The 18,768-nt window shown below is 51.8% G+C and overlaps 1 protein-coding gene across 6 annotated transcripts; it reads right to left on the bottom strand.

Moving 5' to 3' along the window:
* Positions 1 to 87: 87 nt before the first annotated feature.
* Positions 88 to 18,153, bottom strand: KANK4 (KN motif and ankyrin repeat domains 4). 6 transcript variants are annotated; one of them, XM_015291158.4, is made up of 10 exons: positions 18,108 to 18,153; positions 10,511 to 10,594; positions 7,922 to 9,826; positions 6,753 to 6,864; positions 5,301 to 5,531; positions 4,635 to 4,722; positions 3,561 to 3,780; positions 1,948 to 2,090; positions 1,119 to 1,319; positions 88 to 962 (listed from the first exon to the last, which is right to left on the bottom strand). In XM_015291158.4, the coding sequence occupies exons 2-10, from the start codon at positions 10,524 to 10,526 to the stop codon at positions 870 to 872; spliced, it is 3,009 nt and encodes a 1,002-aa protein (XP_015146644.2). In that variant the 5' UTR covers positions 10,527 to 10,594; positions 18,108 to 18,153; the 3' UTR covers positions 88 to 869. The 6 variants fall into 6 exon arrangements, with proteins under 6 accessions (XP_015146644.2, XP_015146641.2, XP_025009044.2 ...); XM_015291155.4 differs by having other exon boundaries at positions 7,922 to 9,829; XM_025153276.3 differs by lacking the exon at positions 18,108 to 18,153 and adding an exon at positions 13,195 to 13,274.
* Positions 18,154 to 18,768: the final 615 nt, after the last annotated feature.

Below are 18,768 nucleotides of genomic sequence, written 5' to 3' on the forward strand. Positions count from 1 at the left end.
CTCTCTTCCAGGCCCTTCTGCTTTTGGAGGTCTGTCCGTCCATCCCTTTGGCCTGCCGAGGGTAGCAGGAACAACAGCAAATGCAGGTCAAAGTTTAACTTGGGTTTATTCATATGTGGGGGAGGTAACTGTGTTGGGGGGTGGGGTTAAAAAAGGCAAGGTGGGTGTTTTGCGAGGTGAGAGCTTCCACCTAAAGACATGGTGGAAGCAAAGCAAACAAAGCAGACACCAACACATCAGCTGAAAACAAGAGATTTGCTCTTAGCTGGGGTGAGGATGTTGTGCTAAATCCCTGCCTGCTCTCACAGAGTGGTTTGGGCTCCATGCACACCAATGGGCTTCATTTCCCCATCAGCTTGAACTTAATTAGAAAAAATAAGAGCCATATGGTAAATCTGAGTCCAGGCAAAACAGTGTCTGTGCGTTTGGGTCTGCTGTACTCAAATAATTTCCTACAGCATTAATGTTTAATTCTTACATCAGGCCCACATGTGCAAACATAAATAGGATGTTATACTTTCTGTAAACCGTCGGACTTGTGTTTGTTGGTACCTATACGAACAATCGCTGCCTCCTATTACAAGGAGAGCTAATAATAAATATTAGGACACAAATTACAAGTTAAATGCAATACAGGTAAGTGCTCGATTAAAAGGGCGGCCCTGGTGAAGGCTGGAACAGCTCTTTCCATTCGGCTGCTGTTCCGCCAGCACTGCGCAGCGAGTGTTAACAGAAGGCAGTCCAGAAACTTCACTCTGCAAAACAGAATTTGAGCTGTTGGTGGCAATGTGGGTACAGAAGTGGGTTAATGAGGGGAGTGACCCCAGCTGTGGTTGCTCTTCTCCCTCTCCGCCTCCTCCTTGCCAGGTTCAGTCGTTGGGGCCATGCTGGGCACTGTGTAGCAGTGCAGCGATGTCCTCATGGGCGCTCCTCTGGGCAATGGACAGCGCTGTGTCTCCGTCCTGCAGGAGGGACAGGTGGCATTGATGTGACCAACACACGGCCTAGCCACGTTCACCAGGCCCAAAGCCGGCAGCCTGGCCTCAGTCAGCCCAGCCGAACCACGCCGCGTGTAGTGCAGCCGGCTCCAGGCTGTGCAGGGCCCGAGCACACCTCACCTTGTCCGTCAGCGCCAGCTGGCAGCCAGGCTGGGCCAGCAGAAGCCTGACCATGTCAGTGCTGCCCTGCCGGCAGGCCACCATCAGCGCCGTGCTGCCCTGCTCGTCCTGCAGGTTGACGTCGGCATGGCAGGCCAGCAGGGCCCGCACCATGGCCTCCCGCTCGTGGCTCACCCCGAGCATCAGGGCCGTCTGCCCTCCCTGCAGAACACACAGCTCAGATCAGTCCTTCACAACATATCGCCCTCCTGGGCTCTTCAGCACTAATTGCTGGCTGGTTGGACAAAGGCGTTGCTACTTCTGGGACAAATGTGTGAATCTACAACAAAATGGCCGCCCCAACCTCCCCTCCTGGGCTGCAGATTTGAACTATTTAGTTCAGAAAAAGGATTTTGCAAAACATTCAACCTTCCTTACATTCCTTAGCTTTCGCCTGGTGCTGCAGGGAGCTGTGGTGTGGGCGCTCTGCAGTTCTGCTGGGGTTGCTCTTGTCATTTTTGGGAAACAGCAACTCCCACCCACTGCCTGCTGTGGTTTGTTCAGCATGAGGCACTGGAATTGCATCCCCTGAGTTATTCCCAGAGACATGAGGGGAGGTTATTCCCTCATTTTCATAGCCACAGTCTGAACCTGTGCTGCATCCGCTTTGCTTTCACCAAACCCTCAGTGAAGATCCTATCTTTCCTTCCAGCCCAGATAGCTGTGGGACCAACAGGAATTTGTCCACTGTCGTTGCACACAGATGGGCCAGAGGTTGGCCAGATTGGGTTTGGAAATGTTTCTGCCAAACACACATTCCCATAGACAGGCTGCCCTTCACCCAACACACCTGAGCGGCTCGCACATTGACATCCCCCTCCTTCAGCAGCCTCATCACCACTGCCATGTCTTCATCTGTCTCGGCAGCCACCAGCGGGGTGAGCATCACAGCCGTGTAGCCCGCCTGGTTCGGCAGGTCCAGGCGGCAGACCCCTGGCAGAGAATGCAGGGGGACAAGTGGGATTCAGCCCAGCAAGGAGGGAGCCGAGGGAAGGAGAGCAAAGAGTTAGTCATAGTGTGCGTGAGGAAGGGGAAGGTGGCTGTGGCTGTAAAGGCCAGCAGTGCCGCCTGGCTGAGGGGAAGGATCTGACTGAGAAATGAGGAAACTCAGCAGGAGGTCCCATAGTTATACAGGACCGAGCCTTATCTGCATTAAATATCTGTTCATTAATGGTCTTGTTAGCATGGCATTGAACAAGCTTTGGTACTATATATTGCTTCATTATAGTTCCTGAGGACAACTCAATTAACTTTGATGACCATAATCAAACTATATATCCCTAAAAGATATGGTATGATGTATGCCCTGGGCAGCTCCCAGGCCTACAGCTGTTTGTTTTACCTCCTAAAGCGAGGGAGCAGCGGAAAGGTGAAGATCGCCCCACGGTGGAGCACACCACCAAGTATCTCTACAGTTAATTGCTGAAGACATGGACACGTTTCACAACAAAATGCGCTTTTTAGTCTAGGAGTTCTTGTGCTGTTCTTGAGTGCTCTATTTGGTTTCGTTTCAGCTTGAAGGGCCAGTTTCCAGCTACAAGGATCCCACTGGCAAACGCTCTTCAGAAGCGCGCTGCTCCCGTGATCCGGGGCAGGGCAGGCTCCTGGGGCTGCCTGCGAGCAGCAGCAACAATGGCTGCATAGATGTGTATGATAATATGCCATTTTCCTAACATTTAGCAGATTGTCTTGCCCATGAAAAGAGGCCAAAGTGTCCCTATTCTTTCTGAAAGCGTGTGCATTTTTTCCCTCAGTACAATCTCAGCTGAAAGTCCCTTTTCTTTGCCATGTGAGCTGAAAGTTCAATAGTTTAAAATGCAGTTTTCCTCTGGCACTGTGGGGTTTGTTATGCTACCAGGGGTCTGAGCCTCCTGCTTTGAGCCATAACATGGCACCAGCTGCTACAAGAAGCTGTGGGAGCCACTGGCTGGGCTGAACAGCACGTGCTCCATCCCATCAGAACCCCTCATCCACAGTTACCCTGAGCCATTTCCAAAGCCCTGAACACTAATGAGCCTTAATGCCCTTGATGAGCTTCAGCTGACACCCTCATGCACACTCATGGGCCTGCAGCTGACCTCTGTGGGAGGGTGCTGGTCTCCAGCTCAGCTGTGTCTCCTCAGTAGATCTTGGCTCCACACCAGTCTACTGGATGTCAAACTACACGATTGCATGTTGGCTGTAGCTGGTTCCCAACCCTGTCTCTGTTCCACCTTGCTTTGCTCCCAGATAGACTTCCTGGGAGGGCCTGGGCTCTCATTCACCACTTGCTACATCTGGGACCATTCATGGACCCCATGGCCTGGCTTTGCCCACCATGGCCCTGCCAGGCGAGCAGCACAAAGCAACTTCCACAGCCGTACCCAACAAAGCCATTGCTCAGCAGAGAGCTGCTGCTCCTACCTGTGTCCAGCAGGAGCTTTGCAATCGTGAAATTGGAGTGGGAGATGCTGTAGTGAAGAGCCGTGTTGCCATTCCTGTCGGCCATGTTGACCACTGCCTCCAGCAGCTGCGGCTGGATGGTGCCCAGTGCCTGCAGATAGGCTGTGACCACCTCAGGGCTGGAGGACTTGCGACTTGACACCTGGAACCACTCCTGGCAGATGGTGCTGAGGACGTGCCGCTGTGAACACCAATGTCAGTGTTACCCCTGGGCTGTGGGTGAGCCTGGCACCCTGCCCACCCTCCTATTGCATGCTGAATCCTCAGGGAGTACCTATCCCTGAGCCAACCTAGCTCTCAAAGGGATTCCTCTTACCAAAATAAAAACAATGATACACATACAAACTGCTCTTCTACCTCAAATCCACAGTGACTACTGGCCCTGCCATTGCTATCCCCCAGCAGCCTCTAGGAGCAGCCAGGCTGCAGTTGGTACCTTCCCCCATATAGCATGGTCTGTGTTCTGGATGCTCTTCTTCTCCACCTGATGTAGCAAAGCACTTCAGGAGAGCATCACCCTTAAAAATATGCCAAAAACCACAAAAGCTTAATGAGCAGCCACTAGAGCTGATTAGTCACTTGGAGTCTCTCTGCAACTACATTTGCACTGTCACTTCTCAGAGGGGATGAACACCATAGCTTCCTGTTCAGATGGAGAAAAATCTGAGAGAAAATGGTGCACCGGCTGGGTTTGGAAATGCAGTGTTAAGGTCCCATTCCAGGAGAGCAGAAGGGTTGTCATTCTGCAAACCTGCTACTGCCCCAGCAAATCGTCCTCTGTGCTGGCATCCTCCAGCCAGTACTCAGCTTGTGGTTTTGTGATTGCTGTTCTAACTCGAGGGGGAAAGGAATTTCCTGTGGTAATGTGAATGAGTAAGCAGAGAAAGCTTTAATCTCCTTTTTCCATCTTGTCCCATCTCCTTACCCATAGCATGGCAGGGCACAGCCTGCTGTGCAACATTAGGACAATTTTATCCATCATAGGTAACAGAGAGTGGGAACTGCAGTTGGAATTTGATTGAAAAATATCTGTACCAGATGCTGGTCACTCGTGGCCCTTATTTCGGAGAGGTGCTGGCTGAGCAGCTGGCAGGCAGCGAGGAAATCTTCAGAGGGTTTGCAGCTAAAGGGAAAATACTTTGTTAAGTCTATCATGAAGCACAATTTGCAAGTGGCATTGAAGAAGGAGGGATAATGTGCAGTTTAGGTCAGAATATTTTAAACGCTTGTTTAAACGCTTAACTTTATGGATACAAGTTGTCCCACTGACTTGAAACAGATTTTAGGTACATAGCCAAGCACCTTTCTAAAAGTCTTTAAGTCCAGAGACCCAGATCTGTAGGAACTTCATCATTTACAAGAACCCCAAAGCTGGAAAAAGAAATTTTATCCCTGCATCTGCAAGGGACTTGACTTAAAAAGTTTAGTTGAGGAGAGAGAAATGAGCTAATTCTCACCAAACATGACTCACTCCGCCTTTTCCACAATCAGCTGTGGGGCCTGAATCAATCCCCACTAGATTGTGGAGTAACTCCAAAAATATTTAGCTCTTTAAACTCTTTTCCAGTGCCTATGGAAGCCAAAGACTGCCTTTCCTCTGAGCACACAAAGCCCCATGGGGGTGACCGAACACAGTGCCATATGTCCTGTAGGTTCAGAAACGTTATGGGAAGCACAACTGCTACTAGGCTTTCTGGTTACCTGTCAGCCTTGTGCTGAGTGCAAGGTGCTGTTTCTGCCCCAGGTTCCTGCAGGTCATCGTCTTCTCGTGTCTCCTGCACAGAGGTCACAAATGAAGCTCCCTCACTTCCACCTCCGCCTTGTTCCTGCGTGGGCTCCAGACCACCAGCTCCTCTCTCTGTGTCACTCTCCATGTCCCCATCTGATGGGCTGTCTTCACAACTTGTGTCTTCACTTGAAGTTGTTTCGTAGCTATTTGGGGACACCACATGTTATTCACTCCTTCCCCACCTACAAACGCAAGGCTTGACCAAGACTCATTGAAGACACCCACTGACTCCAATGGGCCTTGAATGAAGCCTGGAGTGATATGCAAGTTACAAGGGTAGAGCCACAGCCAGACCTAGGGTTAGTCTCTTTTGGCTTCCTAAACCAGCAGGAGCATGATAGAAGCAATCAGTTAGCAGCAGGCAAGGTTACTTCAGGGACTACATGGACTCTGTGGCAAGGTAAGGCAGGCAGAATGCCAACAAAAACATGCGTGCAGTTCCAACGGACTTGAGTCCACCATTCAAGCAGCCCTGCTAGAGAGACCTCTTGTGGTTGTCTGAAAGCATTCATATCAAAAGTATCTTCTGTGAGAATACGTTTAGCTGTGATGAACCCAAAACAATTCTGACTTTAGCCAGGACTCCTCTACTTGCTACACGCTGTGCCATTTCAGTGGCTGTTAGGAGAAGCGCTACTCAACAAGAGCAAGTAAAGCCAAGAGCAGTAGCCACAGAGCTGGAAACTGGGTGGAGAAGCATAGATGAGCAGAAACCAGCATTCAAACTTGCACACAGAGCTTCACGTGGGGAGCAAAATGCCTTCTGCCCTCTCCACTACCAAGTATTCCTTGGTAGGGCAGGTGCTCTTAGAAACACATGTAAAGCACATGTTGCTGCAGCCAGTTAGCTTAAAAGCCAAACTGAATTAGCTACTAGGTACACAGGGAATGGTTATCAGAGCACAACTGACATGAGGGTCTCCTTCCCACCAGGGTAAGTCCTCATTTACTGAAATGGCCTTTTCTCTGCTCCTGGCCCAACTTTCGTTGGCTGTTGCAGAGACAAGTTAGTGGCAGCACACCTACCCAGCCAGTGCTGACCTCCTCCAAACCCCATAAAGTTAGTGGGAATCCTCCCACAGACCCATCTGGGCTCTGGAGGAAGCCCCAAGAGTTTGGTGTGCACAGCGTATCAGTCCCCAGGGATGTCCCTCACTGCCCTGACAGCACCATCATCCTGGGCCTGTCTGCAGGGTCACTACAGGTTATCAGTGCTGGGTTAAAGAAGGGAGGAAAGAGGCTCCATTTCAAATGGCCTTTTAATCAAGAGGTTTTGAGAAGAAAAGAGGAGAAAAAGAATTTTTTCAGCGATACAGAGGGCATTACACATTGAAGGCAGTTTTATCTTCGTAACGGATGCTTACCCACCATTTACCCCAACAAACTGAAGATTCTTTTTGGTCCCATTGCCTCCTGCATGGGAGCCATAACCTTTCTTTTTCATGATAGATTTAAGACTTGTGGTTGATGAGGTTTCTAGCAAAATACAAAATAATAGATTAATTAAGCAGGTGTGCCATAATTATCAGTGATCATTCCCAACTTGTAGCAACAAACTGGAAATCATAACCGTAAGCATCTCATTACTTCATCTTACAGGATTCTTTATGCCTTGCAAAAACACTGATGCATCCAGCCACACTCTGAACCTGCCCTGCCACCTTTACCATACAGGTCTCTAACATCTTCCAGTGGCTGTGAATACAAAATATACAGCTGGGAATTACATATGTGCTCTGTGAATATAAGCAGGCTTTACTCTTGTAATAATGTTATAATGTTTTATCTTTTTTTTTTTTTTTTCAGTACTAACGTTACAACCTCTCCTATAATACTACATAGATAAATCTTTCCATCAGAGTTTGAATAGCCTCTCTACTTATTGCATGTAACGGGTCACTTATCTATTTGCAAGGTCCTTCCAACAGTGAACAGGGATTTGGCTTTAGATTCTAGTATCAGACATGGAGGTTGGTGGCCCTGCAGGCAGCAGGGGGGTCGGAGCCTTCCAACCCAAGCCATCCTATGATTCTATGATTCTCAGCATCATATAATTACTCTAGCTGAACAGCTGTGTGACTGGGGACAGGTCTGTTCCCAGCCTAGCTGCTCGGTCAGCTTGAATTGGTTTTGGTTCTGGTGAACTTTATGCTAATTTAGCCCAGATGAACATCTGATCCCCGTGTTCTTTCAAATTAAGACATCCAATTGAGAGGAATGGCAAGCAGGGTTATTTGATGGAATAGCCACAAGTTTGGCCAGTTTTGGATGTGATCTTGTGTATAACTGAGTCACAGCTTTATCAGCTGTTATTCAGGTTTTATTTTATTTTATTTTATTTTATTTTAAGATTGTATAGCTTATGATGTGTAGAGATTTGCCTTTCTCAAAGACACATTTTGAGGAGGGGCTATTCCCAATCTCTCTGATACTAGTACCCCACTGAGCTCCGTCACATTGCACCTGTCCGATACTCCATCAGATGGCAAGAGATTCGGCCGGACATGTTGAAACCTATGCCAATGTTATTTACCCAACTGCTGATAGTGCGTGTTTGAATTCTCCTTATCTGCTGGCCTCTGCGAAGAGTAGGCAGACAGCAACGAGTTTAAGGAATTAACTAATTGGTTCTGGATGGAGCTGAGCTTAGAGGCCGGCTGTTTGATAGCGCTCGCCAGCTCAGGGTAGCCGTGCTCCAAACACATCCACTGCTCCTGCAGCAGCTCCTGGATTTTCTTTACATATTGGCCTATGGGGTCAACAGCAGGGAAATCTTTGGGGTCAGGGAGACCTTCCTCTCCCATCCCATCTTCAGTTTTGTCTTCACCAAAGCCTGCCTCATTTTCGTCTGCACTTGAGCCAGTTCTTTTTGTTCGATAGCTTTCCGCAGCCGCTGCACGAGCAGCGAGGCTCTGGGTGTCACAGCTATTCCTTTGGTTTTGGTTGTCATCGCTGAGCTGCTCATCAATCTTCAGCTCGGTGAAGCCCGGGGCGTGAAGGCCAGGCTCCAGGCCAGCTTCAGTCTCTGAGAGCTTGGCAAAGTGTCCATCTCCACCACCACTGGTGCCAACATCAGCCCATCCCTGAGCACTCAGCTCCGCTGCCAGCAAGTTTCCATTGTCCGCTCTGCGGATGCCACATCCTATGGATTTGGTGGAAAGTGGGATATTTACATTGATGCCCTTATCGTGGACTTGCTTGGAGCCATTCACATATGAGAGTTCAGTGTTCACCGCGACATCGTTGCACTGCAGCATGCTGCCACGCTGCATGGAAGACACCGCGTCCTCTCGTGTGTTCTCCCGGCACAGCTGCTCCTCCAGCTGGGCTTTGGAGCTGGCCAGTAACTGAATGCTCTTCTCCTTTTCCTTGATCTTATGATCCTGCTGCTTCAGCACTGCTCTGATCTGCTCCAGCTCTTCTTTCTTCCTGTCCAGCTGCTCCTCCAGTGCAGCAATGTGCTGCTTCAGTGCAGCGATCCCACCGGGCTCTCCTGCATCTCCTCCCTGCTCCTTCTTCTCTTGGGCATGGGCACACCTGCCCTCACCTTCCTTCAGCACATTCAGAGCAATTTCACTTACGCTTCCCCCTGCTTTCCCATGGTTTGTGCTTTCATCTGCAAGCTGCAAGGCACCTGGTGAGGCTGAGACCAGGGTGCTACCATTGGTGGCATCACTGGCATCACCCTCCTCGCCCCGGCTTTCCATCACCACCTGTAGCTGCACAGCAGAGTGCTGGCCCTGCCATAGGGGCTGTGCCCTCTCCTTGGGGACATCCCGCACAAGGCCACCTTTCCCTGGCCATTCCTGCTGCTGCGAGGCCAACTCTGCCCCAGGACTCAACATGAGAGATGGCAGCGAGGCGATGCCATCGGGTGAACGTGGCATGGGACGGAACGTGCTTTCCGGGCAGCTCCCATTGTCACTGGGCAGGAGGGGACATGGCACACAGCCATCGCTGGCCGGGGCCTGGCCGGGTGGCAGTGCTGCAGGCAGGCTGGATGCCCGCAGCAGCTGCGGCCGCCCCCGGAGCTCATCCTCACAGCGCACCAGCTCAGCGTGCCGTCGCGTCTCGGCCAGGAGAGCCTTCCTGCGGTAACTGGGCTCCTCGCTGGGCAGTGGGGCCCGTGATATCTCCTCTGCCCCCAGGGACGCCTTGCGCTGTGCACGGTACGTGGCAGCTGGCCAGCCAGGCCCAGTGGAGGCTGCGTAGCCATGGGAGCCGTTCTCAGGCAGGCTGAAGTTTCGGGGCAGAGTGCTGAATTTGGGCTGCTTGGCTTTGCGGTGGATGTGGACCCTCCTGATGGTGTTCCCTTTCTCAATGTCATCCACATACTTGAGAAAGTCCAGGTCCAGGTGGAAGCCATACGGTGTTTCCAAGGAGTAAGGGAGGCTGCGGGGCTGCTCCCCGTCCCCATTGGGCAGGGGTGGCTGGCCGGCTGCTGGAACAACCACAGGGAAAGGGAAAAAGATTGAATGTTGGTAGATCAAAAGCAAACAAAAAAAAATTAAATAGAGGTTTAGAGCAGGAGGGAAATGTTACCACTTCCTTCATCCGTTCCATTCATTTCTGACCTCGACCCGTCCTTGGCCACAGCTCTAGGGGCAAACCCTAGGCACAGCAGCCTAATGACCTGCTAATTTAACAAAGACTGGCTCCTTCACCCAAGGGCCACCACAAGACCAAGGGGCTGTGCATCCTCATCGTAATGCTCATGGAGATGCTGCACCTCCAAGGTCAGATCTGGTTCTACAGAGGTGTACTGGGGAAGCACAGCACTGAGGAAGCCCAAAATTGCTTGAGATCATGGGAACAGTAAAGGGAAAACACCCTGCTGGGTAGCCAGGTGTGAAGGCAGAGCCAGGAGCAGAGCAGGAGCAGGTCTGACAGTGATGGGAGGGCAAATCTGTGTGGGACTCCAAGAGCTGCACAGGGGTTTTGCTGTGGTTTAGGTAGTGTACAAATGATGCAATTTGGTCTCCTTGCTCTAGAAGGACATATCTATAGTAAATGGTTAATTTACTGTTTTTCTGGTAAGGAAATGACTTCAGGGCTTATATGATTTTCTTTTTTTTTTTTTTTTTTTTTTCCAAGAAATAAATGAGCAAAGAACCATCCATACCATCTGTCTTCTCCATGGTGGTGCTCTGCTCAGGCTGTCAGTGCCCCATCCTCTGACACACTGGGGCAGATGAGCCAGATCACTCTTGGAAAAAAAGAAACAAATATTTTTAATATAAAAATACTCCATGAACTGAACTGAATTAATCTGAAAGGTTCCCACACCTCCACAGGACCCCCTCACTTCCCACATTCTGCAGCCTGGCTGGGCGGCTCAGCGCTTCCAGGCATGCTGGAATCAGCGGCTCCTTCACCAGCAGGAACAGCCAGCTCCCAGGTAGGGAGATGGAACATGTTCTCATGGAACATCTCAGCACTACAGCTGGGTTTGGCTGCAAAAGTGTGGTTTTCTGGTTAAGATTTCCCCTCAGTGTGGGTCCTGGCCACATCTCACAGCAGCTCAACATCTTATCCTCTAAGCTGATCCCTGAGCTACAAAAGGCTTTCAAGGCAGGTACATGCAGCATGGCCTGTACCAGGCCTGCCCAGCTGCTGGGAAGGACACTGGGACTCTTCATTTCAGAATCCCACTCACATTCACCTCATTGATCAAACTGTCAGGGTCTGACTTCATTTGCTGCATTTAATATTTTGCCTTCGTAAGGGCTTTAGCACTTGGCTGAACTTCCAGAGCTCCCTTTCCAGGGCTGCAGCCCACCTTTGCCCTTCGCTTCACCCAACACCATTCTCATCCAGCACTGGTTGTGCTGCTCTCCCCATTTTCAGTTCTGCAGCATCCCTCAGCAGAACTGTCCCAGAGACCACTTGCTCGTTCTCAGGTTCAGAAGAAGCTCTGCTCCCTGCTCTTCTCTGCTCTGCATCTTCTCAATTCTCTTTCTCTTCCTTATTTTTGCTTTTTGTATCTCGGCTTTCTTCATATGGAAATGGCAAGATAAGGATATATGGAATAGAGAGGTGCTGCTGCTATTCCCTTCTAGAAGCACTGAAATGACTATTTAACTGCAACATTTTTTAATGATGTATTAACTACAACAAAGACCAGAGGGAAAACGCAGTCACATCCTGCTGTATTGTTACCAAGGGATACATGCTTTGAAGGATCAAAACCTTCCAAAGAAACAATCAGTTTCTTCATTAGGGCAAACAAGTTCATTGCCAGTTTATACCCAGATGGAAAGCTTGTAGGGCCACCACTGCAGAGAACATCGGTGCTCCCAACACCTCTGGGCTGGCACCTCCTCCAGCTCAGCCCGCTGCAGTACCTCGGCAAATTAACCACACTTTCACTATAGAAGGCAATTCTGTCTCCTTCTGCCAACGAACAGCATGTGCCAAAATGAACACTAACCTCTCCCTCAAATGTTTTTTTTTTAATTTTCCAATTACAGCCAATTACAGAGCAATTATGAATCCCAGCTACAGTCCGACCAGTTACATTTCACTCTTCTAGGTCATTTATTTAGAGGGAGGGGAAAAAAGAAAGCCAGGCAATAGGATGTTTTTTAATATCTAGATAATTACACCTAATTGGTTCGTTTATGAGCTGGCTGGGCCCCAACTCTGCAGTCCAAACTGATGCTGTCACTTTTCCCTTTCAACCAACCTACTTCAAAATCGCCTCGTGCACAGCAGTGTCCTCAAGCATGGTGATGTCCTCATGCACGACAACGTCCTCGTGCACAGTGCCTGTCCTCACCTCCCAGCTCTGGGAGCCCCTGCCCAAGGCTTGAGGGAGGACAGCCCTTTCTGGTAAGTCTCCATCCTGCAGGCCCCAGTGTGCTGAGCTGGGCTGGGTTCTGTATGTCCTGCCCCTTCCCATGTTGCATAACCCAAAGGACACACACTGCAGCACTGTATTTTAGCTTTTAGGAGGGGATCAGTCCAGGTCTGAGCAGCATTTCTGTTCTCAAGTCAGCCATAAATACATATACAGAAAGGGAAACTGGGGAGGCAAATAAGCAGGAAGGCAGCAGCACAGACCCAATGCACCTAATTGCCTGCCCCTCACAGTGCCCAGTGCTGCCTTATGGCCATGCCTGGTACGGTTTCTTTAACCCTTCCCTTCCTTCCCCTGTCCCTTGCTGCTCCCTCCCTCACTCCCCTCAGCCAGCAGAGCCAAGAGCAGCAGATTTTCAAAGCAAATAACCGAGAGAAAGACAGACACGGGTTTCTTTCCCTGCAAGCATCTTGCCGGTGACTTTGAATTAACAGCATTTAACCCTGTGACAGCACCCAAGCAGATAACTCACCCCACGGAGCAGCGCAGTAACGCAATCTCATTAGCTACAACACCACATCTTTTTCAGCTCTGTCATTTTCCTCCTGCACTGCAGCAACACGCTGGCACCTCATTGCAGAAGGACAACCAACACCAGGACAGCAGCTGTCCCGCTGCCGCTCATACCCCCTGCAGAGCCCAGGATCCCTCCCAGCTCCCCGCCTGCTGCTGGGACATTGGTCAGCGCCCCAGCGACCTTGCTGGAAAAGCAAACACAAGTTTATGATAAGGAGCACGAAAAAGGGATTCATTTTCCAGCAAACCAAAGCATCGATCTCCTGCGACCTTCCCAAGGACAGCCCAAGCCTGCTGCATGCAATGAGCCACTCTTCACAGCACATCTCTCTTTTTCACGAAAACACCAAGTGCTGCTCAAGGGCTGTCCCCTCTATCAGAAAGATTATTTAAGAGACGGTCAATGATTAACACCACAGTTCCTATTATACCTGGTGCTGCTTGCTGTGCCCGGGCCGGCTCCCTGCACGCTGCACCTCGCAGGCTGAGCACATCCATCAGCTACTGTGCCTGGCGCCTGGCAGGGACACATCAGCAGCTGCCTCAATTAAGAGGCAGCATCCTCATTAGCAGCCGCAGAAGGTCTCAGCGTTAAGGATGAATCCTGCTGCAGCCCTGCAGGGCGGGGGACAGGGACAGGATAGGGACAGCCCAGTGCTGCCAGGCACCCCAGTGACCCCAGCCCAATGACCCTGGCATTCAAGCCTGGGAGCTCCCATATGCTTGCACCCACAGCCTCTAGGGCTCTGCAGGGTTGTGCAGAATTGCTGACACCCCCAGGCTTGCAGCAGGAAACAACCCTCTACCTCAGCACTGAACTTTCCAAAACTTGGCACTTCCCAAGGCAAAGTGCCCACACCTGCACACAGCCCACACTTGGGGATGGGCTTTCGGCTGGCACGGAGTGGGGCCAGCACTGCTCCTTACCAAAGGCGCAACCCCGATGATTGTGTCAGTCGGGAAGAAACACATGGAGCCACTTAATGTCTGCCAAACAGCGCTGCAGGCACTCCGGCAGGCTCATTTTGCTTACGCGACTGCAACATGGGATTTTAGCAGATGCGGCTTCAAGAAAAGCAGAAGGGTTTTGCCTCTGCAGGAAGCAGGCAGCCTGGAAACGGGCAGAAACGGAAGCAGCACTCCCATGAGTGCTCCCCAAGGCCGGGGTCACTGCACACTTGAACGGCGAGGGATGAGCCCTGCTGTCCCGCAGTACGGCTCTGCTCTCCCCACAGCTCCTGTGGTCAGGGCTCTGAGCAATCCTGGAGCTTGTTCACTGCTCGCTTAAACTCTTTTGGGTCAGATTTTCGTATTTTAGCTACTCTTGCACATCTTTTTTGAGCACATTCATTGGGGTTTGTTGATTGTTCTCTATACGGAGCAGCACGATGTAAAACCCGATATGTTTCTGTACGGCACTGATTTTAAAGTGAGCCTCAAGGAATTCTTTCCTTGTTCCCATAGGAAAGACCTCGCAGGAAGCTTTTACTTGGAGTATTTCCTTATTGCAGTTACACATATCAGACCTACAGCCCGGGCCAGATGGAATCCCCACGAGACTGAAGGTCTTCAACTCTGCATTCCGGTGGAATCAGTGAATGAATGGAGTCAAAACACACCAACCAGGCTGGCGCTTCATGGAATCACAGAATCACTGGGGTTGGAAAAGCCCTCTAAGATCCCCAAGCCCAACCCCAGCCCACCCCCACCATGCCCACTGCCCACATCCCTCAGCGCCACATCTGCACGGCTCTGAACACTTCCAGGAATGGTGACTCAATCACTTCCCTGTTCATTGCCTGACCGCTCTTGATGGATCTAAGACAGCAAAGGTACAGTGCACGAGGTGGGTGCCCAGACCTGGATCCTCGTGTGCTGCATCCCACTGAGCGGGAGGAGGGCACACATTTCCGGCAGCTGATGGCCCCGGGTGGTCCTGCCAGAGTGCTGCACATTGGGGACACACACAGCTCATACCTTGTGCCATGGAGGACTGAAGTCCTGTCCGAGAGCTGCTTGCTGTCACACAGAGGCTGCTCCCACAGATGATGGGAACCAGATGGTGCCAAGCAGCTCCATGTGACCCCCTTGTCCTTCCACATCCCTGCCGGTTCCACCTCACAGAAAGAATCCCATCCCCTCCTCAGTGCTGGTGGGACTGACGGGCACAAAACAGCACAGAAGAGCAGGAGCCCTGTGCTCGTCCTCAACATGCGCAGTGCCCAAAGGGTTACGGCAGCGCCTGTTCCATCCAGCGGTCTGCAGACTTGCACAACACCCGCGCTCGAACACATGAACACAGCCTCTTGGGAACAGCTGTTGTTGGGCTTTTCAACGTGTTTTCACTGCAAAGGAAGAAAACCAGTGCAATGCACGGGAAGGAGCTTCCTTCCAGGAGGAGAAAAAGAAGTCTGAAAACTTCTTGGTCTTGAGGGCTGGCTGCTGATCCTAGAAACCTCCATGTCCCAAAGCAGCAGTGCTGCAGGAGAATCACGGCCAGGGTCTGCGCCGGGCCCGGCACAACTCCAGGAGCCTCTCCAGGCACCCCGTCAGACGGCGGATACCGATTTTATTAAAGCTGCTTATTGCTGTTTAATAAATGCAATGAGCTCCCTGCCAGCGTGTCCATTAGGGACGGTTCAGGACGAGACAGGGAGGTATCGGATGTCCCAGCTCTGCCTCTTTTATGGCTCACCGGCACAGGAAAATGCTCACATTCATCCCTTGCGTTGATAACCTCTGTTGAGCTGACCTTCAGCTCATTCCAGCTACAGTCCTCACAAACCTCGGGTGATGCTCATGATTTTATCACCTTCCTTGAAACCTGTGATGTTTTCCCCGAAGTCTCCTTTCCCAGAGCCAGGTGATCCAAACGTCAATTGAAACCACGAATCCAAAGCGCTCCAATGTCAGAAAGCAGACAGAGGTCGGAAGCGCCTCACTTCTGGCATTCTAATCACTCTGATGCTATTGTGGAGCCGGGTGTTGGACTCAATGATCCTTTCCAACTCGGGGTATTCTATGATTCTATGATTTACTCTTTTTGCCTTAATGCCTTCAGTTTGGAGGCTTCTGGCCCTGTTCAAGCTGCTGCTTTCCATCTTCTCACCCTAGGGCAAGTCAAGACCATCCATGTGGTCAAAAAGCTGGTAGCAAGTTTAGGACAGCAGGGCTGCCCTTGGTGTGGCCTGGGTTTGGTGCACCCTTGGCTTACTTTCCATGGATGAGCCTGAGCTTAGGCACAAGCCAGGCAGGAAAAATCTTTGGTTCTTAATGAAAACCAAAGGGTCCTTTGGGTGTTTTGGAAGCTGGGTGTGGAGGTGACCCACCAAGCCCAGGTTTTGGAATAAGCATTCCTGCCTCACCCTTCCTCAGCCACTTGCTGTGCAGAACTCAGCACCGGGGGAGGAAAAAGGATGGAGGAGGGTAAGAAGGGGTCTTGTGTAAGAAGTGCCTACTTAGGGATGAAACCCAGAGTCTGTGGGACTGGAAAAACCCACAGCAACGTACAAAGCTTCCTAACCTCATCAGCCTTGAGGGGCAGCGGCACGGATGTGCCACCTCACTCCCCTCCCAGTGCCACCTCCCTGAAGGCAGCAGCCAGCGAGGACTCCCTACATCTTCTGACCAAGCCCCCACTGCACAATGCCACTCTCCGAGGCTCACATTCAGCAGAGGAACAGGCTGAAGTTACAGATTTAAAACAAACTAATCCAAAGGACTGGAGCCACTCTGTTTCACATTACTGACTCCTCCAACCCATTCATTTTGGCAGTATATTATCATAATAACCACAATAACTCTGTCCGGCTTCGTTTTCATGTGAAACCTCAGATGTGTAGGACTCGCAGCCTCCGGAATCATCAATTCCACCGAGGCCTAAAATAAATACGGGCTAAGGAGCTCTCTGCATCTGGTTTCTCCCCATGGCTTTGTCACGGAGATGGCCGCGTGTGAAAGCTGGAGCTGAGCTTTCTCGGTCCCGCGCCCCGGCCAGGGTCACCCATTCCCTGGGACTGAGCAAAGTCTTCATCACACAAGTCCCGTGTGGGAGAGTGGGATCCTACGGGATCCATATGGTCTGTATCAAAGAGCCCCGCTTCTCCCCAGCAGTGGGATCCGTCACTGCTGTTTGTGTTCACAAATAATTTGGGAGTTCTCAGACTGGGAAAGGAGAGGGCCCATGTAAGCACAGCACCAGGATCCCGTACTTTTGTATTCCAGTTTTGGGGTGATTTTGATAAAGCTGCCACCTCATCGCTCCTCAGCCACAGAAAAGGAAACACTTTTTGGAGGTACCATATCCCATAGCTCACAGTTATGCCTCCAGAAAGGAGATGAATGAGACAACCCCACTCGGGACAGTCGTAGGGAAGAGAACCATTGCGCCCAGGGCAGCCACCTTCCCACCTTGAGCCTACTGCATTGCACTGGAAGTCATTCACCAACTTTCTGCCATCACCCAACCAATGCCTCCCCCACATACTTGGGACACAGACCTCAGTGCTCTGACCATGCCGTGGCACCACAGCATTCAGTCTGAGCAAGTGGAAAGCCCCAGATCATAGAACTGAAGAGATACACAAGACCATCAAGTCCAACCCCAGCCCACCCCCACCGTGCCCACTGCTCGTATCCCTCAGTGCCACATCCCCACAGTTCTGGAACACCTCCAGGGATGGTAACTTCACCACCTCCCTGCTCTGTCTGTACCAGTCCATTACCACCCTTTCTGAGAAAAAAATTTCCCCCAGTATCCAATCTGAAGCTCCATCGGTGCAACATGAGGCCATCACCTCTCGTCCTATAGCGGTTACCTGGGAACAGAAATGGACCCCACCTCGCTACACCCTCCTTTCGGGGAGTTATATGGAGCACTCAGTTCTGCCTGCATAGTGTACAGCACCCACGGACCCTGCGGGACGCGCGGATCGGGGGTAAGGGAGAGTGAGCAAAATGAGCGACGGCAGTGAGAGTTTCTGCGGGAATGGGGAGAGGCCGCCGGGCTGGCTGGGTTGGGGCTCGCAAAACCGCAGCGGGGCGGCTGGGGAGGGCTGTGCCGCCTGCAGCTCCGCTTGCATGCAGTGACGCCCGGGGTCCCGCCAGCGCCCTGAGCCACCCCGCCGCTCCCCAGCACCCACCCCGGCCGGACACCCCCAAGGACACTCCCGGAGCATCCCCCGGCGCTCTCCCACGCACCCCCGCAGCATCCCCCAGCACTCAGCCAGCATCCCCCCGGCACCCCTCGGAGCATCCTCCGGCGCGCCCCAAAAGTCCCCCCCGCTCCCCGAGCACCCCCCCGCTCCCTGTTCCCGGCACCTCCGATATCCCCTCCCGGCCCTACCTGGCACAGCGGTGCCGCGGCCCCGCTGCCTCCTGCGGCCGGGCCCGGGGAAGCGGCGGGGCCGGGGCTGGGGCCGGGGCGGGCCGGGGCGGGCCGGGGGCGGGCCGGGCACCGCGATCCGCCGGGAGGGGGTCGGGGCCGGGAGCCGGAGGGAGCGGCTGCCGCGGGAGGGGAGAAAGGCACTTTGTTGTTGTTGTTGTTTTTCTTTTTCTTCTTCTTTTCTTATTGCGCTGGGTTCCTTTTTCTTTTTCTTTTTTTCCTTTTTTCCCCCTTCCCCCCCCCTCCCCCTCCCCCCTTTCTTCTTTTCTTTTCTAAACGTTTTATTTATACTTTTCTAACCCGGCAACTCATCCCGTTTGCACACATGCAGATAAAGGGGAACTGTGGGGCTGCAGGATTTGTGCTGCCCAACCCGCTTCCAATTGCACTCACACCTCAGTGGGATAACGTGGCACATGCAATGCAAATGCACGCTGAGTTTGGGGTTCTGAGCTTCTTCCTACATGATTTCCGTGCTCCTCATGTGGCTGCTTGCAGCACATGGCTGGGATGGCATTGCCTGTTCAGAGATAGGGAGAAAGCAGTAGGATGCTGCGAGCCATGCGCTGTGGTGAGCGGTCCCCAGCCCTACGGCTGAGCTGCGATGGGAGCACAGTGCTTT

This window comes from Gallus gallus, chromosome 8, assembly GCF_016699485.2.
Source record: "Gallus gallus isolate bGalGal1 chromosome 8, bGalGal1.mat.broiler.GRCg7b, whole genome shotgun sequence".
NCBI lineage: Eukaryota > Metazoa > Chordata > Aves > Galliformes > Phasianidae > Gallus > Gallus gallus.